Source organism: Coffea eugenioides, chromosome 3 (genome assembly GCF_003713205.1).
Source record: "Coffea eugenioides isolate CCC68of chromosome 3, Ceug_1.0, whole genome shotgun sequence".
Taxonomy (NCBI): Eukaryota; Viridiplantae; Streptophyta; class Magnoliopsida; order Gentianales; family Rubiaceae; genus Coffea; species Coffea eugenioides.
The window spans coordinates 34,506,006-34,532,918 of record NC_040037.1 but is presented as its reverse complement, the minus strand read 5'-3'; the positions used below and the strand labels follow the sequence as shown (position 1 = coordinate 34,532,918).

The window sequence follows — 26,913 nt, the reverse complement described above, 5'->3', positions numbered from 1 at the left end:
CATACCGCAGCAACATCCTAATAAAAATGCAACTTTAGTCCATTGACTTTCCTAGTTGTCTGTTTTGACTCGCCTGGGTTTCTTTCCAATTGACTCCTTAGCTTTGTTTTAGATCCGTACTACTAGACAAGTCAACTCTCAGTTTCAATTTGTCAAATCAAGTATAATTCACCTTTAGTTAAGTCTTAATTAGTTGTTCCTTTTAGTACTTATTGTCATGTAAATCGTTGCTAGAGACTAATATGATTCTATTATCGTGTTATTCTTTGCTTCTCTAAACTTATTTCTTACTTTCATTATTGTGGAATGATCTTGTGTGCTAGGGGTGGTCCAGCGTAAACTTGAAATTAGACGTTTTGTTACTTTTGATCATCCTTTTTTTTGCATTTTTTAATGCTAATTAAGTACATGTTATTTGTTCAGCATTAATAAAATCATTTTTGCCTTAAAACTAGAATATTGACAATTTAGGTCTCTTATTAATAGCTGGCTCCTCTTCTTTTGTTCACTTATACGTATTGGTCATAGTTATTAAATTCAACCCGACTCGACGGTCGGACCGATCAAACCAGTGGCCCGGCCATGAAATCGGGCCGAGTTACTAGTTAGATCGGAGTTGCAAAGAACCCGCTTCGACCCGTTTGACCCGGACAGTTTAATCAGGGAACCGCTAGAACCGGCGATTATTGATAAACCCCATGGGTTTTGGCAATATTTTTGAAGTTACCGTTTTACCCAATTCTTTTATTTTGACCATTCACACTACATGGACATTATCGGCTTTTCGCTACATTTTTAGCCAATTAGAAGAGAAAATCAGAAAAATTGAAGAGGGATTCGGCCATTTGGGGATTTAGGCATTTAGGGATTCTTTTCTTCTTTGTTCCTCTGAGAAGTGAGAACGAATTGAGAACTTCTTAAGGCAAGCAGGGATTCGGCAAGCAATTTTTCAAATTTTCGGCTTTCAATTTTTCAGGGATTCGGCTTTCAATTTTTCTTTCCTTTGCTTTGCTAGTTGCTCTTAGAGTCTGAGGCAAGCAATTGGAAATTCGAAGTTGCCGCGGCCGCTGCCAGAATTCTTCCAGGAAGCCGCTGCTACCGAAGCTGCCATTGAAGGCTTGAAGCTTTGTTGCCGCCTTGCCAGTAAGCCAGTGAAGCGTTGCAGCTGGGCACACACCACGGCACCTTGGAAGTTCGAAGTTCAAAGTTGCCGCAGCCGCTGCCAGAATTCTTCCAGGAAGCTGCTGCTGCCACCGAAGCTGCCATTGAAGGCTTGAAGCTTTGTAAGCCAGTGAAGCCTTGAAGGTAAGTAATATCCCGGCTCCAGCAGTCCAGCTTTCTGCTCACGAATCTGCACACACCACGGCACCAAGTGCTAATGTGTTTCTCTCCAAGTTAGGAGTTATGTGCATCTAGTTATATATATATATGTATATATAACACTGCTCGTTAAAGGTCAGTCTCTTGAATTCCAGCTTTAGAGCTGATGTTGAAGAAACCGATTGTTTATCTATGGAAAAAATATATAAAAATATTAAATAAACCATAAACATCAAACTTTGATTTCCCAGTAACTTGTAAAAGTTGACAAGCTATTGCAAGTGCATCAAATATTGGAACTTTTGTTCATATGATGGCACCTTGTGTGATACTCGTGCATGCACTAATTGAATCTTGGCACTTTTAGCTTTTTAAGAGGAGATGCACTCTAGAATTTGTTGAGTTGCTTGTTTTGTTGGTCAGGTTCTGGAGCTCAAGCTCATGATAGCTAAGGGAGGTAGAAATATAGAGCCATCCTTTATGCTTGCTTGACTTCTAAAGTTATGGTTCAATCAACTTAGATTTTCACAGTTAAATTTTGTTATGAATCTTAGAAAACGTCCAATGGAGAGATGCTCAGTTTGAAAATTTTCAGACTGGGATGTATTTGAGTGGAAACTTATAATAGAAGCACGAATTATAATTGCACTGTGAATCTGTGTTTATTAGCTTATTCAAGAAAGTAAATTGAACCTCTTAGTAGCCAAGGCAGGTTGAATTCGGTAACTGAAAATAGGAGCTAAAGGAAAAAAAGATCTGTTAGGATATGAAGATCTAGAGGGTAGAAAGATTTCAAATGACCCAAAAAATGCTCCTTTTCTGTACTTATATTATAATTTACATGTTTATTTAATTATATTATATATTTTTTTTATTATATATTGTGACCCGACGGTTCAACCAGTGACCCACCTGTTGAACCACTGACCCGTCAACCGGGTCCTCTTGCCGGGTTGATGTCCGGGTTGGTTTTAATAACTATGGTATTGGTAACTATTATCTATATTTTCAGTCTCTGACCTGTGCGGTGGCATGCCCACCCACAGAACTCACAAACGAGAAAGCTAAGACGCAGCTGGTTAGGTTATGATGGAGAATTCTATGAATCTACTATTACAAACTACAAAACAAGATAATCTTCTCAAGCTCAAAAGAAGGTTTCTCTTTTTCTTTTTGCCAATGGATAATATGATTTTATTATTGTTATTATTGTCACTATATGGCCCAAAAAAAGTGAACTGTTTGGCACAGGTTGTTGATGGATTTGCCTCTGTCTGGGTTGGAGAAAAAGCTACACAAGGAAATGAATCATCTGGAAGACATGTATGTTAATTGTTATCTTTCATTTCTTCTGCTTAAAACCTTTTTTTCCCTTTTTTCCTTTCGTTGGTAGCATTTTTTAAAAAATGTTAATAACTATCTAAACTCTGTTCTACTGTAAATTCATGAATCAGATTAATTGGTTTGCTTTAGTAGCAGTAAAAATTAGTAGTAAGTATCACAAAAGGTATATACAGGGATTAATGCTCCCATATATGTTAATGGCACTCGCTCTTTATCTTTTAATCACGTGATAATTCACAAATAGCCTTACAACTAGGATTACCCCATTTCCTCCTATATTCTAATTGAAATGGAATTTTGGGGTATGTTTATCAAACAGAGTGCCATTAAGAAATTTGGGAGTCCCATTATCAGTAATCCATTTTTAGTTGGTAAGTACAATAAAGAAAAAAAAATAAAATGTCATTGGGCAGTACTACTTGAAATACTTCCAATTTTTTCAACCCAATTTGCAATTTAGGTAGTAATTCAGTAAGAGAGTTCTTGGGTTTATTGGTTCTTGATAAAAACTTGTAGCTGCAAAGTACCAAACTTAAGCATGAGAATCAAAGTCTCATGATATTAGCACCTATCTGAATGGAGGAAAATATAGGAAAAGAGAATGAGTCACTTGCAGTTCTGCTGGCTGTACTTGTGCTTTGGTACCTAGATCCTCAAAGATGATGTGCTAACAAATTCGCACGATAAATTTGTGAGATAGAAAGAATGCTAATCAGTCTTGTGATCATTCATCACTTTTATTAAGAGTTTGTTCATCTTCTTGTTTCTACCCTTGATCAGTTCACCTTTAGTGCTTTACCATGCCTCTTCATGTTGTTTGTCTGCCTTAAAATGCCCCTATTTGATTTGATATGTTTTTAATGGTGCTATTCTAGTAACTTTGAGCATAAAGTTATTGAACTGTAAGAGAATACTGGTATGCAAGTCTTTGTGTTCTTCTTATGATAACATATGTCAGATGAGGATTGATTGCCATTTTTCATTTTGCTTTCCCTTCCTATGCTGCAGGTTTATGCCTGAAACATTGATTAGAGAAGATGATGTAAGTTTCTTTTTTTTTTTTTTTTTTTCTTTTGTTCTTTCTCTTGTTGTGATGATTTGCTTTTTGATAAATCTTATGGTAATACATTATTTCATTGGGTAAATTCCTAGGGATATTGTTTCCAATAGTATCAGTTTATTCTTATTTGTTTATTTAAATCACGGGACATGGCTTTACCTATCTTCTGCAGTTTTAAAATGTCAGGTATTGTATGTAGCTCATCCTAAACTGAAAGTAAGTTACATTTCAGAATGCATGGATGGCATGCATTTGATTGATGAACCTCTATACTTGAACATAATTTTCATTTTTTTGGCCCCTTTTTTTTATATAAATTTCCCTTTACACAGCACAATGGACCACAGATGCCTCTTCTTTTGATAGAGAGTTTACCCTGTTTTTATCTCTGCATTATCATCCTAATTTTCCTTGCTTTGCCTTTTTTCATATCTATTTGCAGATTGTCTTTCTTCTGTTTCTGTTTCGTTTCCTGTTGCTGTAGTTTGGTTTGCTGGCTTTTGTCTCTCTTCATTTTTGTGCTTTCTTTGTTTGGTAATATGCCTATTCTGTATGACATACTTGTTTCTTTGTCCTTGTAGCGTGAGCCACTCCTGTGACTTCTGAATCAAGATGAAATCTTTGTCTATTGAAGTATATGTTTTGACGTGCTAGGTTATCCTGCTGTAGAAATGAAACTTGTATTTGTCAAGTAACAGTCTGCACATCTTATTTTCGTGTTTTGAAGATCGCATAAGATAATTCGTCTTTTGACAATGTTTAACTAAGTATTGCTTTCTCATCGTTTTAAAAGTTGCAACAAGATGAAATTTCAAACCATTGGTGGAACTGATGAGTTTGAGATTCATATCTTTAAGCAAGGAAGAGTTGCGAGTTCAAGCTTTGGGGACTAGGTATATTTCAGGGAATGAAAAAAACCCTTTATTTGTAACTGAAACTTATTAAGCTCTTTGATAAAGTCTTGAGTATAACGTATAGCCTGCTCATAAAGTTAAGCAATGGCTTTAAAGGCTGATTATGCATTGATGTAAAGCTGTGGAAGTAAAGTTAGTTGTCCAAATGTCTCTGCTTTTTGAGTTTTGATGCTTCATGTTTCTTCAAGCCGTCTATATGTTCTTAAATTTCTTTGGGCTTGAAGTTTGATGTGGTTAGCATTTTCTTTCAATTTAGGATATCTAATCTAAAAAAAAAAATGTATATATATTGCAGAGACCAATGTAGTTTTGAGATCTACAAAGAATCCCCTTATGTTGTTGACAGAACTGCAACTGTTACACTGCCCCAGTCAAAGGTCCAAGAGACTTAATTTCAAGGGTATGCTAGTCAGTTTCACAAGTACTCTCCATCAACCACTAGAACTGTCAAAATGGATAAATGGTATTACTTAATGGGTAGTGGATAAAATTAATATTATTTATATACAACTACTTGATAAATGAGTCTAAATGGAGGAATATTGCTGATCATATTTATTGCGTAGCTAACGTTGACTAGAACCTACTATCCACTACCCACAAACACTTGACTGCTCTTCCTCATGAGGAGTTGAATCCAGCCAGGCCAAGTTGTTAGGGTTGTCCTTCCTATAAGGTTTTGCATGGTGAGTTTGTGCCTGAAACATATAACTCATGTGCACCAGCTTCAGGTCTCAAGTCTCAAGAACAACTGATTTCGCTGGTGTTATTCCTTACTTTTCGAACTAGTCATCTTCAGACTGGTCTTAGTGACACTCATTATCCTGCACCTTTCCTCAGTTCTCTTTTCTCTGGTCTGATTCCATTCTTCTTTTGATAATTGGGCATATAGATGGCATGGATAAGCCATTTATATCCACCAACTTGACTGGGTATAAATGGTCATCCATTTAAAATCACTTTCTTAAATCACAAGTTCATTAAGCTTGGTTTATTTGATTCAGAAGTGGATATGGATTCAAATTTCTGCCTCTAATTACCACCAATCACTTCCCTTAGACTCTCAGAACAATGTAGACAAAATTTGTTTGGGTGAAGTGAAAATTTTCTGTAGTGTTTCCTGTATCAAATTACATGTAGGGATTGATACTCAAATTTGAAGAATTAATTGATATAAAATCCTTTTTCTCATAATGGGGTCTATGTCAAAACTGAAACCTTGACTTATGGGATTTTGGTAATTTGTTTGTGGTTGTTGGCGCAGACTCATTGTTTAGATGGCAAATAATGTTCTCTTCACTGAAATCAGAGTGGATTATGTGTTCTTTTAAAGTCACCAGGAAATGGTTGAACATGGTGGTAGAATTATGCGGGAAATATTGTGTCACTGATGATTGTCAAAGAAGAAAGAAAAATGACCTTTTAGGTTTGCCCAGATTTTTTTTGTTGTATTATTTTATTTAAACCCCTAAAAAAATATGCTTGTCTTGAAGTCTTGTGCAAATTATTTGAAGGGCGTATCTGTAATTCCAAATTAATGTGTTACTGTGTTTGTCTTTTGGGTGATTAACTTTACAAGAAAAGTAAAAATTTTCAGTTTTACCAAGAGCACAAGGGGGTCCTTTGTAGGTATCGAAAGGATAGGGAGGTAAATTTAAAGTTTGCTTTACTAGAGGAGAGGGGGTGTTTAATGTAATTATACTTAAAGAACATGTTAATTGTTAGAAGGAAGATAAATACATGTTTTACCATTTTTATTACGATGTAAAACCTCCTAGTTCACGTGAAGTTGGTGCTTCAGTCCTGATTTACTGAATGCTTTGACAAGTATTCTTTGTTCATCATTAGTTGATATTTATGTGAATAATTGGTTTACAGGTATACTATGACAATGTCAGGTCCTTTGTCGAAAGGGGTTTTGGAGTTCAAAGCTTGGTAAAAAATCAGGAAGTTATAAAGGATGTGCCATCCTTTGATTCTCAGTATCTATTGAACAATCTATCATCCCTGCTTGATAAAATGACAAACAACGGATTGTGTTGTCTTGCTGACTTGCTGACAGAGGGCTTGATTGAGTTTGAAAAAACTAGGTGGAAAATGAGAAAGTTAATCAAAGAATACCTTCCCACATTTCTTAACAAGGAAAACCATAATGTTGAAATGAGAATGAATCAGATTTTCATTCTTCTCAATAATCCTCAGTATATCCTAGGGTTGGATAGGGTACCAGCTGATTATCGAACTGCTTCTGCTAGAATGTTAGATGAACTTGAGGAGTTGCCTCTTAAGACGCTAAATGCAATGCACAGGAAGCTTAAAGGTCAAAGTGGGTACATTCCTGAGTTAGGTTCCTGTAAACATCAGGTGAAACATGTCTTGATAGATACTGTTAGGAAACGTTGTATGAAGATGCTATCAGAACTGCGTGAAGGGGAAGAGTTACAGGAACCTCTGGTCAAAGCTCTGGCAGTTGCAGGCTTAACGCTAAAATTGATACTTGGCCGCCCCTCTGTAGTTGAATTTCGAACATTTGCACCTCATATAGAATCCCTACAGAATGACATTGCAAGGGCTATTTGTCTTCTTAATTCTGGAAACAGTGTGTTCGTTGCTGAAATTGAAGCATTGCATGAAATCTTGCATCAGTGGGCAGACTCTAAAGTTGAGAATTCAAAGCAATGGTCGTGCTTGACTATAAGGAATCTTTTCATGGATTTTCTCTTTGAGTGTGATGATATGGAAATTATTCCAGAATGTTTAGTGCAGGCAGTTTACTACATTAACAAAAGATTTTGTAATCCAGCTTGTAGGAGCACCTCAAAGGATGAAGTGGAACAGGAGGTGGAATTTTTATTATGCTTGAGTGCTGAGACAAAGCAGGTTGTCTGGAACCTTCTACCTGGACAAGAAGTTGATCAGGATTTTGCTAATGCCTACATGGAGGTATTAGAAGAAAGTGATGATGATGAGGATGAGAAAGGGATTGATCTTCCTCAAAGTTCTAAATCAAGTTTTGATGATTTTAAGGGCTTAACAGAGTGTTTTGGTGAAACCAACCCCTTTAATTTTGATTCCCCCATCTCTTCAGGTAATGGAGATGGCAGGGCTTCACTTATTTCACCCACGAGTAAGTTAAATAGTAGAATGGAATCCGTGCATTTTGCGAGGGATATGTTTGAGCCCAATGATTCTGCCTATTGCTCTTCTGTTTCACAATCAAAAATGTTAGACAACATAGAAAGCTCTAATGGAAATGAGCGCCAGTCGGCAAGTTTGTTAAAGCTTGAACCAACTGATTTGCATCCTTTGGGCTCCACAGTCAATCAATGTGGATCTTCTTCACCTCTCTCTACTGGCAGAAGAGAAAGTGGCCATGATCTAAAGACAGACAAAATTGTGAATAACAATGCAAGAAATGGAGATTCCCTGCATTATAGCTCTCCACTGGGAGAGACAGGTATATTGCACCACAAGCAATGTAAAGGTGGAAATAAGTACCTTTCTATACAGACAGCTTGTGATGAGACAAGTATGGCCATCTACAGTATTATTGGTGGCATGTTAGATGAGTTTGCACAAGCACAACACCTGAACCTAGGCAAGCATCACTTGACATATCTTCAAAACCATGAATCAGTACCTAATGACTCCAAAGGTACTTATCATGTTCTTTTGTTCTTTTCACCTTCTGAACACAGTAGATTTTTTTGGTGAGCTTTAGTGTGATAAGACAACTTCAAATAAATAGGAGAATGCTGCAGTTAATGTTCAGGTTCCTGCCTAAAAAAAGCAATGCCTACAACATATTGGCAACAAATACTATGTTAAAATCATCATGTTGTGTGCTGGAAGAATAAAAACTTAACTGTTATTTCCTTTAGGAATGAAAAGTTGTTATTTGAGTTTTGTTAATTCCAATTGTCTCTGCTTGTTTAACGATTGCCTTTATGATTGATGTTCTCAAGTGTGGTTCTCTTTGATCTTTATGTTAATGAAAATGATGAATGGAGGAGTGTATGTTTATCTAATGGTGTCAGACAGGTCAATCTGTGAGTCAACTTTGTTTCTTTGTGCATAAAGATTGTGTCAATTGATGAATAATGAGTTTTGTCAGAGATCCCAGATTTGTGTCATTACTTAATGTTTAGAAATTGACACCATTTGCGCTTAGAATTGATATTTAAACCCTTGAGAGAATTTATGGAGTTGCCTTTGAAGAGAGGTTAGGGTGATTAAAGTATTTAGATTGTCATTCGCTAACTGAACAGATCCTTAAGACCAAAACTTACCTTTATTCTTATTTTCTCGATGTCAGTTTAATGTATTTACTGGAAAGTTGGATAGCAAGTCATGAAATCTATGAAGTTCTAATTTCAAGGGAGTTTTGGGAGAGATTATGCAATAGTAACTGGCTATCACTTATCGGTGCCAATTCACTCATTGTCTGCTTACTTTTCTAGTAGAAAGTAGGATAGCAAGCACTCCAGCACCAATTAAGAGTTGGTGGCTAAAGATGGATGTGCATCCTTCCATTTCAGAAACTGGTAAATATTAGAGGATTTGAAAGGGCACCAGCAAAATCTTAGAAGAGGAGACCTAGAAAAATAAGCAAAAGACAGGGTCCATGAATTCAGTGAAGAGATACTAGTCCAACTAACCTATTCTGTTCCATTAGACCTTCATGAAAGAAACGAGACTTGAAGGCCGAAGGCTTCCCAGGCACTGAGCAAACGCTAAACCTGAGGACGCTTAACATTTTGGATGCTAAAGGCCAAGAAAATTGAGAGTATAAGTTTGACCTGACAACATAAATTTGACTCCAAAAGGAAAGCCCTAATTATAGATATTGTCCTTTATGGCCTAAGATGACTCCATGCCTCGAGAGCTGATGTATCTAGCATTCACTGGATTATAGCAGCAACAAACTCCAATAATCTGGCATTATGTGGGTTTCCTAAACATCCCCATTCTGGATTATGCACTGAAGTTATTTCCATGAGCATCATCTTTATGGTGGCAGACCAGATTTAAACCATTTATTCTCAAATCTTGGTGCTATTTTATTTCTTGATATATATTTCTCCCTTTGAAGTTTCTTTTATCTACTAAATTTCATTATTTCCTTTGACAATTATGATGCATCATGCATCATGCCGCAGGTATGAAGCGTAGTAGGTCTGCAAAGCATGCTAGGCCTGCATGCTTGTGTTGATTAATGGATGCAAAATAGTAGGCCGCCACAGCAATTTATTCAGGTTCAAGACAAGGTTGGACTTTCACAAACTTCATATTCAGGTCAATTTGTCAGAAAAGCAAAAAATGGAGAGCAAAAGAAAGGAATGAGCACATCCTTAGACATCTCAAACCTTGTGTTATCATCCACTGTAGATGAGTAAGTTCCATTTTTTTTTTTGGGGGGAAACTTGCCATCTCTCTATTTGAGTTGGTCTTTGGTTTGCTTTTGGGGGACCTTTCCTGTTTTGAAGAACTGAATACTGTATTTTCATTTAGTCAGGAGCAATAAACTACAATAAATTGCTGCAGGTTTGCAATTGAGGATACTCGAATTTGGGACAACAGAGACAGAGATACATCATTAACCATTGCAACCATTGCATATCTCGCGCTGTCCAAATTTTCCTGGATGGAGGCAGTATTTAGCTTTTGGTGTTTGTGCTTTATGGTGCTTTCTAGAGCATATTTCATCGGGATTGGAGATCCAATTCATGGTAAATGTCAAAGACGGTTTACACTTGCCATCCTGGTGTTTGTGCTTTAGAGTTGAAGAGTTCTGAATTCAATAAAGCTTAGGTATCATTTGCGAGTCTTTCTTAGGGAAGAAATCACTATACAGTTACTATCCTAATCTGATTCAATCCTATACCAGCCAGTTTGTATGTAGTTTAGTTATCATTTGCGAGTCTTTCTTAGGGAAGAAATCGCCATACAGTTACTATCCTAATCTGATTCAATCCTATACCAGCCAGTTTGTAGCAATACATTTTGTTTAAAAATGCTCTTTAAAATCTCTAATTTAAAGCATAGCTTCGGTAGACAACTACTTGTAATAACTAGTAATTAAGCAGTTCAGTGTCGGAGATGATGTGCAATAGCAGTGCCTTTGTGGATGAAGAAACTAAGCAGCAGCAATGGCGAACAATTGACAATTTAAAATAAACAACCAAAGGGTACATGTATTATTGCAATTGATTTAGGGGAAATTTGGGAAGAAGCCAACCATTCAAGCGTGATAAGTAAGCAAATCTTTCAAAAGTTATTGAGAAAGAGGGCATCAATTCGGATTCTTATAGCGTTCAAGAACCTGCTTTTATGTACATGTGGTTTAATCCATGAAATGCAAAGCAAACTAACGTTTTGCTCAATTTTAGTTTTCGTTATGATGGGAAAGAAGCTGGCCTGTCAATTAGGCTGGGCTGGGCTGCTTTGCTTGGCCCTAAATTGACTGAGTTGAATATTGACTATAATATTTTGTTCTATATATATATATATATATATATATATATATATATATATATGAATTAATATTTTTTACACTGACAGTGTATACACTGTTAACGTTAGATGAATGACAACTATACAAAATTTGAATTTAAAATTTAATTTTTGTACATGTGTCATGAATCAAACGGTAATAATGTATGCACTGCCAGTGTATATAGATGTATATAGACACAGACATATATATAGTTTGTTGCCTACAATTTTTATTCATTATTTCTTTACTCATTTTTGGCATTTTACAAGTTATGTGAGAATTGGGAAGATTTATTTATCTAAATTCAATCAAATAAAAGAGTAATGAGTTTGAATTCAAAATAATGCGGCTCCGTTTGAAATAGTTATTTTTGGAGGTGTTTTTGAAAAATTTTACTGTAGCAGAGTTTTTAAAGTATATTTTGGGATATTTTTAGAAAATATTTTAGAGTAGTAGAGTTTTTAAAATATATTTTGGGATATTTTTTAAACATTAAAAAAAAATTAGACTACTTTTTAGGGTACTTTTTAGAGTATTTTTTAAAAATAACGGATTTGAAAAACTCCTAACATGCCTAAAAAAAAGGTAAACAGCTTACTTGATTCTTATCCGATCTTAAATTACTTGAAGATTTCATGCCTATCACAGTAAATATTTTAATCTATATCCTTTTCACTAATCAGGTTCCAAAACACACCCTTTTGGCTAATAGCGTCATTGTCTTACTTGTAAAACTTCTACTAGAAAACTTGACGATTATACACAAGTTCAACGTACGAAAGGGTAAGTTAGGGTAATAAAATTACAATGCAGTAACGTTCAAATTCGCCAGGCCACTGGAGATTTTTGTGTACTCAAACCTTTAGTTCATCATTCTTGATGCTTTTAAAATTGCTAGAAAAGATCATATCAATTGCTCTATCGTTATGGTTTGTGAAACAATTCGGGTCACCAAATGTAAAACAACAACTGTAAGGTTTGCCCTGTAAGGGCTTCTAATGCACAACGACAAGGCAGCACAAAATAGGGTAAGATAGAAACAGGAAGTAACAAATCTACTATCCTTTCATACAAAAACATACATTAGCAGAGATATTAGCCCCTGATACTTTCATACTTTCCTACATATGTTTTTACCTAACTACTATACAGAATGGGTCAGAACACAAACATTTAGCGGCCTAGCTCTTCTAAAGACTGCAAACCTCAGTAACTTCTACATGTACAAAAGTAAAAAAAAAAAAGATCTAGTGACATGGATGGATTTCAATCAGAAACCTTACTGAAAAAAATGCTAGCCGTTGGCCTGCTTCTTCCTTCTTATTCTTTTATATGCTTGGTTTTTCAGCCAAAACACAATTGGCACAACCAGTATAAAGACAAAACTCCAGAAGATGAGTGCAAAACAAGATGTTTTAAGTCACTCCTTGAGATCAGCTTCGAAGCCAACATAATTCACTTCAAGAAACAACAGTTATCAGCTTGCGCCGTTGACTTTATGAACCTCCTGTCAAGTAACAATTGCTGCTACCTGAGCTGCCAATGGTCTGAGGTGTATCTCGGACCAGAAACTTGACAGTCCGAGTACCAAGAAAGTCTAGGATCTCAAGACATTCTTGGAGATCTGCATCACTTACCAACATCACCCATTCCTCTTCATCATCCAAGTACTTCAACTGGAACACCCCCAATTGTAGTTTGAACCTCTTTGAAATTTCTTCATAAAGTTGTAAACATCCTGCAGAAGGATCAAATTTAAACCGAATCGTATCGTCCTTATACGTAGCTTTCGCAGTCAGTTTTGAACTGCTGTCTCCGAAGTTTGACTCATTTTTTGAATGCTTTTGTTCACCAAAGTTTCTAGAGCTTGATGAACTGCCATTCATCATTGACCCAGACCCATTTGATGACTCAGTCATGCTTGAGGAGGTAGGCTGATTATACTCAAGGCCTCCGTCATCACCATCCAATCCATTATCACTCTTCATCTTCGCCTCAATCTCATCAACAACAACAAGAGAGCTCGAACTAAGGGAAACTAACTGATGGTCGGATTTATCTAACTTCTGCCTATCACCATTTAGACACCATTCCTTGTCGCTACTCTTTTTTAGGTAAGAATCAAGAGATGCATTACCAGAATATGGCCAAGGACTAGCTGGCTGTGATTGCCCTGCATCTAATGCAGCCAGTTTGGCGTCATTGCAGCATACTACTGTGCTTGACTGCAGTTTACTTGCTTCCTTACGAGAGTTTGGACTCAGCATATTAGCATTCTGCACTTCAATGGCATCCATATCGCACTCTTCCATTTTGACCACAGAATTCTCGCCATCCATGCAATAAGTTTGACAAGCAGAAGTTGTATCTTGGGTGAGTGAATCAGGGTTTCTGAGAGAAGCACTTTTTACTGGACAGAGCATGCCTTTTCTAGTATCAAAGTCTTGGATGACAGAGCCACCAGCCAATAGGCCCCCAGTAGCTGGATCAAACTTCAGACCTCCTTCCACCCCCTGAACAGAGTCAAGCACACTTTGGATCTTTTTCAAAGAACGATTCACTTTGTTTATCTTGCGGGATGGCCACCTCAAGATGCCATGCTGTCTACATATTCTTTTTAGTGTAGTCGGACAAACTGCAAAAACAGAAACAAAACTGTAAGCACTGAGTGACCAGTGACAAACATTTCATCATTCCAGAGAAAGGGAATTAAGTTAACAAAATTCCATTTACATTATTCTTGCCCCTGTTTCCCTCTTTCTACATGGTCACAAGAGAAGAAAAGCAATGTGGGTGCAAGAGGGGCCAATAGAAACTGCTTTCCATCAATTCCACATAAAGCAGGTTGAAATCAGTGTGATGCAGTTGCTGTTATAATTTTCATTATTCACTACAAGCACTTGAGCAGTTAATACAAAGTAGTATCAGGTCCAAAAACAAGGGAAAAAAAAAACAAATAGAACCATTTTCAATTCACAGGTAGCTAACAATGTAGGTAGCAAGTAGAAAGACTTTACAAGGAACAAGAAACTAAAGATCAAAGTTTAATTTGTTGACATCCTTCTCAAAATTCCATTCACACAGTTCTTATTAAAGCAATCAACATAGTTTCTAGTATAGGCAAAGACAATAAACTCTGGTATGAAAATGAGGAAGAAGTCTCACCACCAATGCTTTTGGCAGCATCCTTCAAGCTCCCACAAAAGTATTGCTGGAGAACACTTAAGCTGACATGCTTTTCCGCTGTGCTTCGCTTTTTCTCAGATTGCCTTTTTGGTCCAGCCATTGCCTACAATAAAAACCAAGAAGCAATAGATGGATCAAACTCCACCAACCACCAAAAAGAATGAATCACAAATATCTGAAAGAAAAAGGAAATTTTAGTCTTTATGCATTGCTAAGCAACATTATCCTATACATGTGTTTAAAGCGTCTTTATACCACATATAGTAACTCTACTATTTTCATCTCATTTTGCTCTCCGAGGCAGCATGTGACTGCTGTTTAAAACAACTGCTTAGAGCTTCTCCCTCACCCCAAACCTCTCAACTTCGCTCCAGACATCGTATGAAGAAGCCAAAAAAGAATCCTTGACAATATCATACGAAGGAATAATAAACAATGCTCTTAGTCCTATACTGGCTAATCACCAAATAAACATAAATCTTCCAATTACTCAACCTCCTAGAGTTAACAAGAAAGAAAAATGGTTAGGAATCCAAACTTCATCGCTTTCTCTAGACAATGGGTTCATCTTCATCCATGTAACAGACATAACATTGAGCAGAATTTTAGTGAGTACAGTGAAAGAAGATGGTATAACAAGAATTCTCTATATGGCTCCACAGCATCATGCATCATCTAGGAAGGGGCTCACTACAAAACCTCATCTATGCAATAAATGTTACCCAAGCATATTGGTGGGTCCACATGCAGGAACTGTTTTTTTAATTGTACAATATGAATTTTTTATTTTCCCCAATATGTAAAACCCTTATTGTAGCTTGTCAAATTTGATTTGGTTAAATAACATAATGGGGGAGGACTTAAAAGCATGTTTACAAAGATGATATGAGCTAAGATGGATTATGACCCAAGTCAAGTAACACATTGTCAATTGGTCGATGATATGAGCTAGTTTATGTAACATGGAATATAAATACTTGGAAGTCGAGAACAATTAATCCTAAGGCGAGACATACAGCCAGAAGTTATCCATGGCCTTGTTGTGTCACTGAATGTCCATATGAAATTATTCCAGGAAATGGAATTACGTGAATGTCTTAGAACAAGAAAAATCAGTTTTGAAACAGGGCTAGCTATAAACCAACAAGAGGTTACTGTTTGAAACCAAACTCCACCCTCAAAAGGTAAAAAGGACAAGAGATACAGGCGACAAAATCATGTTTGGTTTGTCAATTAAGCTGCATGTTACTAATTTGCTTCATCTTCAACTGTAACAGTAACTAAGAAATATAAGACACAAGATACTAAATAATCAGAAAGATACATTATCACTGAAAGGCCTAGAGTCTTGGGTCTCATGAAGCATTTGAAATCAACTAGAGGAGAACAATAAAAGAATTCAAACATAACCCCAATATGTCCCACAGGGACTGAGAATAGATGAAGGAAATCAAAGCAATAAATGGCACATATCAGGACAACCAGAAATAATACTGAAAGATTAAGAGGAAAAAGAAACAAGAGATCGTATTTGAGGTTAAACATGAACCTCTTTCTTTCTAAGCTAAACATATCATGGCAACTAATTGAGACAATTCGACTAAAATAATGTCAATCGTAATACTTAAGCTACTACAGTTAGTATCAAATAAAATCTTAAATTCCTCAGAGTAAATCATACTCAACGGACAACAAATGCGCCCCAAATCTTCAAAATCAGAACAATGGATTAAAGAAGTACTAAAATCTAATAAGAAGGCAAGAAAGGTAATGAAAACAGAATACCTGCTCACCAGAAGCAGTATCTCCCTTATGAGAACTCTTTGTCTCAGATGTACCTGAGAACAAATGATCCGAAGAACTCGAATTGCTATTCAACAGAGATTGTTGAGAGCAGTTCCTCGGTAATGCAGTTGTAGGTAAGTTATTGACTGACCTATTGGGCAACTCAACTTTAATATCGTCTCCCCCAATCAATTCTGCATCTGACACTGTCCGCAAACTCCTACAGATCCGCTGCATAGTACTGGAGAGGTTATTTAACAGAAGCTGCTGCTCTGAACTCCCTCTCATATTGACAGGAAGAAAGAATTCTAATATGTAGTCATCATCACCAGTATACGTGCTCCTTAGCCTAATTGCTACAGCAGCATTCAGGTTAAATTTACGTGCATGATGAACAAGCGGATATTCACTTATATGGTAATCTTTCACGTCAGGGAAGAAGAATGGATGATTAGATTGAAGAGCTTTCCCAGCAATACCTTGTCCTTCCTCAAGATAATGTTCCATGCACACATGCACAAATCCTTCCATACTTCGATCATTGACATAACAAGCAGTATCTTCAATGCACAGTATGGAATTTTCATTAGAACTGGCAGCACTTCCTCCAACGCGTAATTTTACAGGTTCATCAACAGCTTCAGTGTAACTACATGGAATCCATGTCAGAGCCAAAGGCAACCTATGTGCATGACATACAGCTCGTAAAACGTCAGTTATCTCAGCTAATGCAACTCTTTGATTCTTTGATAGACACTGCAAATCATCCAACAGCAGAAGCCGCATTACAATCCAATTAGATTGAACATGCAAGACTATTTTTTTTCCTAATAGAGTTTAATTCTCTTTTTCCTAATAGAGTTTAATTCTCCAATCAAGAAATCTTCATGATACCTGGGGATATAGTCGAGGTGGTGCAGCACTCCTCAAGTTTACAGCCTGCAAATGGTTAAAAGACCAATTTACTATACATCTCATGGCTAAAAAATAAAACAAAAAATAACCAGTGTCTAAATATAAAAAGGATCAGATTCCCTAGGACATACTATGCCAATTCCAAGCAAAAATTAGACATGTCTACAACAACAATAATACAAATACTTCAATTAACATTTTCATGACTCTCTTTAATCATGATAAGAAAATTGAAACAAAGAATTATGAGCTTTCACATCCATGTTTGCAGTGTCTTACATAAATGCTCCCATAATTTTAATTTCTTATTGTCATACAAAGAAGAATGTTTACATGTATGGACAATTAATCAGTTGGAATTGCAAATTTTTTACCAATTCATCTTATCATTTATCAAAGGACCTATGTTCAATGGGAAAAAATGTCCTCTCTTGGTCTGTGATTTACTGTCATTAAGAGGCAGTTGAGTCTAGGAAGTTACTATATTCATAATCAGAAGCAGAGGTTCTTGATCTGCTGTCTGCAACACACATCAATTATTGCTCTTTCCATCTGTCAAAAGTAAATTCCATTCTCTCTAAGCAAAACACAAGATTCACACAAGAGAGCAGATTAGCTTCTCATGGAAATAACATGTATCTATTTGGTGTTACAGCTTACTGCCATCATACTAAAAACAATTTGGCATTTTCAATTCGACAAGCCACAAAATTGGGTCAGTTATAGGCACCAAGTCATGTTAATGACTTGTCCAATCAAATAGCATAGTCAAATGCATGGAAGGTTACTTGATTCAACCAAAGTTCAGATTACACCTAAAGCACAGTGTACATACCAACAGGCATCAACAGCCATCCATTGGGAATTTTAAATAAAAACGAATGTGGAGTTTTGTATACAAATTACTTATGTTGCTCACATGTTAGAAGCATCTAAAAGATACTACAAAGAGCAGGATATATTGCACTTAGCTAACAAATACTTCCATAGACAAGCGAACTCCACTATCCCTATAATGTGTAGCAATCCACTTAACTACTATGAAACCATTAACTAACAGTTAAGCTTGACACTTTTGATACAATGTTTCATGAATTAAATTGTCCTCCAAGAGGCAAAAAAATGAAAAAGATGATTAGCAGATGTTAGTCATACTAAATAAATTTTTCCTACATATAGAAGATTATAAGTGAGCATTGAATTGATTACCAACTTATTCATGCAAGCACAAAATATATCTGGAAAGGAAAAGAAGACACAGACAAATTGATACTATAAACATTTAAGGAGTATGACGTTGAATTACAAAAATCAATTCAACCTTTCTTCAGTTTGTAATCCAAGTGAAACAAAAAAAAATGGTAAATGAACATAACTAACTTGATATCTTCACAGTTAACTTAATGGCCAACAAACAGATATGTGGTTTAACATAATCTCTAAGAAGCAGGCGGCAGGTTATCCATGCGATTTTTTAATCAGAAGAAGTCATTGGCTTCCCTAGCCTACACCCTCAGGACCCTTGGTATCACAGATTATATTTGCAAAATCTGTATGTACCAAAATTTTCCTACAAAACAAATCACCAATGGGGAATTCTGACAGTATTAATCATCATGACAAGTAACTTTCTTTTCAAATCTGTAAAGCTTTCTCAATAGTAATATATATTAATTATGCTTATGTATTAATCTCTTGTACACTGTGCAATTCCATACTTAAAAAACAAGTTTCATCAACTTTGGTTTCCCTTGCACCTTTAATCATGCTAAAGGCAAGACCAGCTGCATGAGAAATCCTGCCTTCCCATTCCCACTTTCTCTTTCCAGTCAAGGTCGGTAAAAGAGTAACAGATAATAGTGGACAGTTTAGCTAAAGCATCATAGAAAACCATCATGCCTAGTGATAAGTTCCATAAATTTGCTTCATATTCGTAGATGTCACAGTTAATACTCATTCTAATCAAGCTATTGAGATGCTTCAAAACTGTGGAGGTCCAGCAAACAGGCTGAGTTTTTTTTTTTTTTGGGGGGGGGGGGGGGGGGGGTGGGTAAGTATATGGGTAAGTATATGGGCCTGGAAATGGAAGACATCTTCCTTAAGCTGCCAAAAATGACCGAAATTTTTAGAAAACATCAATCATCAAAAAACAGGAGTAGAATAAACTGTCAGAAAAGCAGGAGCAGAAAACCATTCAAAGCTTCACCTTTAGCAATATTTTTTCAAAAAGTTAACGAAAATATCTCCTTCCCCTAGAATCCACTATCGTTTGCAGAAGCAAGTAGTCCAACTTCAGGTTGACCCTCATCCTCCTTAACCATGTATGGTCAATGAACTTCTTGCTTTACTCTCTTAACTTCTGATTACATATTTAAAAGATAATCTGAAGATGGCAAAACGGAATCATCAATGTGAACTAAGTGCACCTATGACACCTTGAACCTCAACAACCAACCCCCACCCCCCCCCCCCAAAAAAAAAAAAAGAAAAGAACTGAAAAGGAAATGCACAAGCATTTTAAAGTTCATTGCATCCACTTCACCACATGGCATCTCTATGAGCACCCTCAATGATAGTTTTGCAGGTAACACAGAGACCAAATTTGCCAAATTATCTAGTTACGAGCTCTGATAGAAAAGCATAAAGTAACATAATCTAGAAGCAATATGAGACAACAAAAGATCACAAAGATTCACCTGCAGTGCACGACAAACACTATCCATCTCCAAATCAAAGTGTGGCTGTTCTTTAATTGTGACAAGTTCCAGCACTGCACAGCATGACAAATCAAAGGAATCATCCTCAAAAACAGGGAAAGCAATTGATCCACATACTTCATGGTCAAGAGCATGTTGCACTCGCAAATACTCAGCTTCCTTGTAATACATAACGTTCGATGTCCACTCTGGAACTCTAGAGGCAAATACACGTCCAGGAAGCCCCAAAAAAGACCCTGGTTTCACTTCTGCAGAAAAAGTGAATGCCCTGGACACTTCACGATAACCAGAGAGAGCCTGATCAAGCAAATAAGGTTGTTCACAAGTGCTTAAGATGTATCTGTTACCATCCCTAATTGGAATCCAAACTTGCGCCAGAATACCCCCTCCAGCTGACTCTTTAAACAGAGACAACGCCTTGAGCATTTTCTCAGGAAGAGTTTGGGAAGGTGGCCTTGAAATCAAAGAGTTCACAGTGTTCACAACATCATCATCATGCTGTTTACAGCTCTTATCATTTCGACCAGTGAGGTCAACCCCTTCACTAGCTGTATCCATCGGAACATGGAACCGGTTCTCCAAATCCTGACGGATCATTTTATCTTCCACACCAGAAGAAGAACTTCCCCCGGTCTCACCATCTGCCACCCGGAAGCCCTCAGTACTCTGTTCTCCAAAGTTCATTCCATCTAAAGGCACATAACTTGAACTCATGGGAGACAAACCAAAAGGACCGAAAAACTGGTCCGCTGAACTTGGACTATTACACCATCCGGCATATGCATCGAAATTCATCAATTCTTGAAACGAATCTTCCAAATTCCAGGTCCTAGTACCGCCATCAAATGATGCATTTCCATCTTTCTGAGCCCGAGGCGATGCCCAAAAACCACCCTTTTCCGTAGATGGATAAGGGTACTCCATTTTTTACAACCCAAAATTATAAAAGCAAAGACAAAGTGTAAAATCCAACCCTCCACAAAAGAGGATTTATCCTATTTCTATATTAGTTCAGCAAATGTTAAAGAATCCTCGAAATCCTAGAACCAGAACCTCCGTCCCTAAAATCTTCCCCTACTTGAACGCCAAGAACCCAACATTTCAACCTCAAACTCATCTAAACTCAGCTCCTCTCCACTGAGAATTCCCAGCTTGAAAAATCCAATCGACCAATCTATCGCTATCCACACCAAACCCTGAAAAACTATGATGAAAATCACTCTCCAGAACCAGTTTTATAGCATAAATATCATCAATAACCAGACAAATAAGTTTTCTTAAATCCCTTTTATATTCTTTGAGCCTTAGAAAAGAACAAAGTGCAACTTTGAGGGAGGACTGACCTGAGAGATTCAGAAAATTGGCAAAAGATATTTCCGCCTATAAAAAGCCTGAATTCTGCAAGATGAGACGAAAACAGGAAAAAAAGGACAGAGCTCTGAATTAGTGCTTTGGGAAAAGAGTTTTCAAAAAAGTCCAAGAATTACCAGACAAACAACAAATCAAATGAAAATCCCACTTCTCTACCATATGCGCAGCTAATACATAGCTCAGAAACTCCAATAAAACCATGTCCAGATTCATCACATACATAAAATAAAGGGTCATACATAGAAACAAAAATCTCAGTACTGAATAAAGCAACAGCCTAAAACGAAAAAAGACCAGAAATTCTTTGACTAATATCTTACAACTCTACTCTCTCAAATAAAAATAAATAAAAAAGAAAAAACTTACTATTGTACTTTGCATCTGTTAGATAAGTGAAAAATACATGGATAGATGTTGACAAAAATGGAAGGCTGAGTATGTTGCGTGGTGTGTGAGAGAGAGAAAGATGAAGGGCTGTTCTTGAAACTAAGCAAAATTGCGGCTCAGCTCACAGAAGAGAGAGACAAGGGCAGAGAGAGAAAAGAAAAAACAGAAGTTGAGTCATATTTGAGTAAGTCTGAGAAAAGAAAATGCGAGAGAGACAATTGCCGGTAGGGGAATCTACGGCTGCTGACTTCAGCCGTTCAGGGACAGCTTACTTACTGAAAATAGAAATATAGGAAGAAATGATTCTTTCCTTTTCTGCTTATTAGCTTATTCAGAGAGTCTCAGGAGAGTACGTTTCTTTCCCAGGTTTCATCCCTTCACTCTAGAGTCTCCCTGGTTTGGTTTGGTAGATAATTACATTTTTGTTGAATTGTTTTGGTATGGGTTGAAATGGGAAGTTTGGACAACATTTTTGAAATTTGCTAGATTTGTAAAATTTACTTCGTACTTTAGATCGCGCCGCAACCCTTGTAGCCTAATTTAGAAGGTTAATTCGGATACGTTATATGTTTTTATTTGAGAAAAGATTGAGTCACGGTTTTTTGGAAGGTTAACTCTAATGCGTAAGTTTTGATTTCAGGAAAAAACGTATCATGGGGTCATCAGAGGAGAAGTATCATTAAAGTACTATCCAACATTTACAAAATAGGGAAACATATCTAACAAGAAGTTGCACGACATGTTGTAACGGATCTGTTATAGCAAAGTTCTTAAAAAATATTCTTAAAAACAGCTAATTCAAATGGAGCAATGTTAAATGACAAACGACTTAAGTGATGAAAACTAATTAATGGATAATCGACCTCAGATTTGTATCTATCATTCAAAAAATATCGTGATTTAGAATCGACTTTTATAAGGACACTCCAATAATCGGCTGTCGTTTTTGCCACATATGTTTGCCTTTCAGTTGGCATGCTCAAGTACAGCTTAAATAATAGAAGCATATTTCATGGGGTTGTAACCTTAGTAGTTTTAATCAAATCGATCGCAACATAGTGCATCAACTTCAATCTCCACAGCCTGTTGATTTGGAGATTTAGCAAGTGATCATCCATCTCTTATCTTCCATTAACTCCGCCAAAATATTAGCAGCATAACGAAGATTTCTAGAGAGTCTAGCTACTCATCTACCGAGTAAATTCTCAAAAAGTTCTACTTCTTAAAAAGAATTCCCAAAGAATGATGATGTTTTTTTTATATCTTTTCGAGTGAAAAATGTATTCAGCAAATGCAACTTTTTCTATGTATGCAACTTCTCATTTTCTTAGGCATAATTTCTTAAACACTGCGTCCAGTGAATGTGTTGTTTAAAAAATGCATTGAATAAATGTTTTTTTTTCTTAAAAAAACCTTCATTTACTACTCACTAAATTCTGATTAGGATGAGGACCTCACATTTACTCCTCACTAAATTCTGATTCGGTTCTAAAGAGGAGTATTCAAAAGTTATAGCAAGGGTGCTCTGCTCTGATGAGCATTAAATCTTAGTTAAGGTTCAAATTGGCAACCCAAAGGTTCCAGCCGAACCGAGGAGCTAATCAACATCTGCAATTTGCAATCGTTAATAGAGGAGGTGGAGTTTTTTCATTTTTTGTTTTGGTATAAATCACAAGTATCTGTTTCCGTTTTATAATTTGCGACAGGTTAAATCCTTTGTGGAGAGAAACTTTTTCAATATTATCCTTTTATTCTCGTGGATCTCAAACCTAGGTTAATGAGTGCAAGTCTCTTCCATTTGCACCAACATCCGCTGGTACGGAGGTGGTGTTTTTTATGCTGGTGCCTTGTGATCTTATGTGGTGGGATGGGAACTCAAATTTTGTCCTACCAAATTTATGTGTATTTTGAAACAGTTATAATCACTAAACTACTTGAGTGGTAATAAGATAAAATATGATATTAATCGCACTTCACTTTTTGTTAGCCGTAGTCCCACCATTAGTTTTTTTTTTTATTTTGTCTCCTAAATGAAAACCATATGATAAAAATGATAGTGAGTGTATGATTAACAAAATGAAAGTGCAATCAACATTTCCCTTAATTTATTATATTTAATAGACCACAACATGGTAATTTTGGAAGCTCAAGATGGATAATTAGAAAAGTTACCCTTACAATGTTACATTGTGGAAACCCAAATTTTTGGAGGGTAGAACTAAAACTAAAACTAAAAGAATCTCCATTTAAATAGTAATATATGTTGAAGGGCTTTAATATAATTAATTTTATCCCCATTTCGTGTAAATTGTATCATGACCCCAGCACGTCAAGTACAAATAGATTCACAAAGGGCACGGTTTTCAGTTGCAAAAATCAGAAAGATATAGTATTAACATTTCTAACAAATTGTAAATTATCTGATTTATTATCATAAATTATTTTGTTCAACATACAATTTTACAATATTTTTTTTGCAAGTCTCACATATGGCATTTGTATCAAGTATCAAGTGAATTGTATAAATTTTTAGATTCTAAAATTTAGACCAATCTTGACCCTTGATTTTACGAAAAGATTGCACCTATGATCGTTCTTTAGTGTAGTCTACAATTTTTCAATATTTAGAATTTATGTCAATCTTAACCGTTAACCGTCTTCAGTGGTTGCATGGGCAACCATTCGTGCTTTTATTCTCGGTGACCATACTAAGACTCTTTCAAAATTTTCACCTAAGATGTGGATTGATTTGCATAGCAATTCATTTGTATTGACTAGATTTAATCTTGATACAATTAACGCTGGACATTGATTCGATTTGAAATTGGATAGATCAGATTTATTATGGGATGCAACTTTCAGAAAGTTACAATATTTCTAATATTTTTATACATTCATATTTTTTTGGTCTACATTTATTATGTTAATAAGTATACTATCTTGTGAAATTGTGATTGACATTTGCAGATTTTGACCTGATTTATCTAGGTAGCCGAAGATTCTGTAAGTTTAACTAATGTTGTTAGAGTCGAACTGGACTAATTGGTCTGACCTCTTCGATTGTAAACCAGTTTTTTTTTTTTCGAACTGGCTAATAAAATAAATCGCTTTGGTTAAAAGCTAGTCAAAACCATAAAAAATTGGCCAAACCAGTGACCCGATTCGACTACTTGACTTGGTTCTTAAACTTCTCTTTCTTGTTTTATTCAAACATAATTTCAATTACCTAAATTGTAAAACTTTCATTTATCAATAGAAATAAGAAAATGCCACCCATTTAGTGTAAATACAAAAATCACTTGCTTTCCTAAATGATCTCTAAATTAAGAAGTTTTCATCCTTATCATTCAGCAATTCCAATCTACATTATAAAGCCATATTCCCAACAAAAAGATCCTGAATTGGGTATGATTTGTTTTAATTCAGTTTTTCAAGTGGTTTTGGAGAATAGACATATTTTGGACATGAATTTACATTTTTATATATAATTTTTAGGTGTATATTTAATTGCAAGATTGATATTTTTGGAATATTTTATATGGTTGGTCAAATATAACCAATAACTTAATTTTAATATTTCTGAAACTTACAAAAATATAAAATAATTATGACATCATGCAGACATTAGTAGTATTGAGTTTGAAAGGAGGTCAAGCTAAGCCAATTCAACAAATTTTGATGAGAAATTTTGGTATCCAACTAAATATTTGCATGAGTGTTTCTTTCATTTCTCATCTTTTTCTTGTTAAAGAAAAACCAGGACAGAAAAATACAGTCCATTTTTTTGTTTGGTCGATGAAATAATTTAGGGACACATTTGTCAGAAATATTAATGTCTACTGAAAGTTAATCTTAGCATATAAGAGGTGATCAAGCATACTCTATTGTAGTATCTCACACTAGGCAGATTTTATTTTGCCGATTGCTCAAGCTTTTTGAAAAATATTTCTTTGCATTTAAAAACTCTCTTTTTGTGTTTCTTTATTTTCTTCAGGAAACAAGGCATTATAGAGAAAAAGGTTAGACTACAAGATAGCAAAAAGAATCACCAATCCAAGAAAAGCCAATTGGCCAAAAAAAATTTTCTCTAACTTTGTAGTTCATGTTCCCTACTTTCATAGCGTTGCTACCATTTTTATTTTCTGGATGGTTGTCAAGCTTAGTCCATTTTTATATGGAGAAAAAAGTTTTAAGGTAAAATTTTGATGAACTTTGGTGAGATTTTATAAATAATTCAAGACCAACAAGTTATAAATAAAACTTGAGCAACCTTTGTGAGACTTCAAAATTAGCTTAAGAAGTACTAAATGGGCAAATCATTCTTACTCTGCATGGTGACAATAAAATTAGTGTTGACTTGGATTTTTAGGATGAACTAATTGTCCTAACATATAAAATTCCTAATTACCTAGTGTTTTTTTTTAATCCTCCTACTCGTCCGCACACCCTTTCACAATCAACTGTTAGACTCATAATTTGAATCTTGAACCTTTGAATCCTCCCCGACTATTGCGTCGAGTTGCCCAACTTTGCAAGTGCAATTAGGTCTTATTCATCCATTGCTTTCATATGGGAACAGTTGGCCACTGGGAATATGACAAAGTTGGCAATGGGAATAAAATGTCTTTTTCTTTTTGTTGACATGATTGATTTCCTATTCTACTCCAATTCCTACTTTACACTAAGAAAAAGGGATGGATTCAAATGGATCAAAAAAATTTTTAAAAAAATTAAACTACAATCAGATCAAATGGATGACTGTACCTCCATCGGTAAAACTTTCAAAAAATTTAGAAATGAATGGGAATCAAGGATTTCGTTCCTTGACCTTGATTGGGAATAAAATGTCAATGCTACAATAAATGTCGAAGGGTCTACTTCTGAAACGTCGTTGTTAGGCTTAACGTGTTGCATGAAAATTCACATTGCAAGTACACTTTTTACTTTGGGGTTGGGTTAGGTAGATATAAGTCTCCTGGAGACCTCCAAAAGTTGCCGGCTTTTAGAGGTTCTTCTGGGGTTTAGGTTTGTAAAAATCGTAACTCTAACTTCGATTAGAAAAGGTCAAGAGAAGTACACTTTTTACTTTTCTTTGTTTTGCAGTTCCTGTTCACTGATTGTACAACGAAATTAATGATGCATGTCCTCTTGAGAGTCGAGAAGATACATAAATGGTAAACCTGATTTGCCATGTGAAAAACAAGGGTTAAGCTTGAGGCTCCGAAAACCCATCCTTAGTAAAATCCTCCTGTCCCTCTTCACTTATTAAAACCCATCCTTTCTTGTTAGGAAAAAATTTAAGAAAACAAGGATTAAGTTACCCTATCATTGTAGAGTTTTTTTTTGTAATTTTTTTTCACACTAGTAGTTGTAGATGTAATGTCAGACATGTAAAAATTGAATTCTAAATTTGAAAAT

General features: G+C 35.8%; 2 protein-coding genes across 7 annotated transcripts; one reads left to right on the top strand and one right to left on the bottom strand.

Annotated features, from left to right (window-relative positions):
• The first annotated feature begins 852 nt into the window (after positions 1–852).
• On the top strand, positions 853–10,741 carry LOC113766435. Of its 4 annotated transcripts, XM_027310628.1 has the most exons (8): positions 853–1,305; positions 2,333–2,477; positions 2,572–2,643; positions 3,673–3,706; positions 6,517–8,293; positions 9,798–10,030; positions 10,183–10,449; positions 10,546–10,741. In XM_027310628.1, the coding sequence occupies exons 2-6, from the start codon at positions 2,407–2,409 to the stop codon at positions 9,848–9,850; spliced, it is 2,007 nt and encodes a 668-aa protein (XP_027166429.1). In that variant the 5' UTR covers positions 853–1,305; positions 2,333–2,406; the 3' UTR covers positions 9,851–10,030; positions 10,183–10,449; positions 10,546–10,741. The 4 variants fall into 4 exon arrangements, with proteins under 4 accessions (XP_027166429.1, XP_027166428.1, XP_027166430.1 ...); XM_027310627.1 differs by lacking the exon at positions 10,546–10,741 and having other exon boundaries at positions 10,183–10,465; XM_027310629.1 differs by lacking the exon at positions 10,546–10,741 and having other exon boundaries at positions 2,555–2,643; positions 10,183–10,465.
• Positions 10,742–12,158: 1,417 nt separating this feature from the next.
• On the bottom strand, positions 12,159–21,641 carry LOC113766990 (protein NLP9-like). 3 transcript variants are annotated; one of them, XM_027311153.1, is made up of 8 exons: positions 21,475–21,641; positions 21,081–21,135; positions 19,717–20,933; positions 17,000–17,044; positions 16,585–16,861; positions 16,106–16,461; positions 14,300–14,423; positions 12,159–13,769 (listed from the first exon to the last, which is right to left on the bottom strand). In XM_027311153.1, the coding sequence occupies exons 3-8, from the start codon at positions 20,659–20,661 to the stop codon at positions 12,631–12,633; spliced, it is 2,886 nt and encodes a 961-aa protein (XP_027166954.1). In that variant the 5' UTR covers positions 20,662–20,933; positions 21,081–21,135; positions 21,475–21,641; the 3' UTR covers positions 12,159–12,630. The 3 variants fall into 3 exon arrangements, with proteins under 3 accessions (XP_027166954.1, XP_027166952.1, XP_027166953.1); XM_027311151.1 differs by having other exon boundaries at positions 16,106–16,861; XM_027311152.1 differs by lacking the exon at positions 21,475–21,641 and adding an exon at positions 21,265–21,323 and having other exon boundaries at positions 16,106–16,861.
• Positions 21,642–26,913: the final 5,272 nt, after the last annotated feature.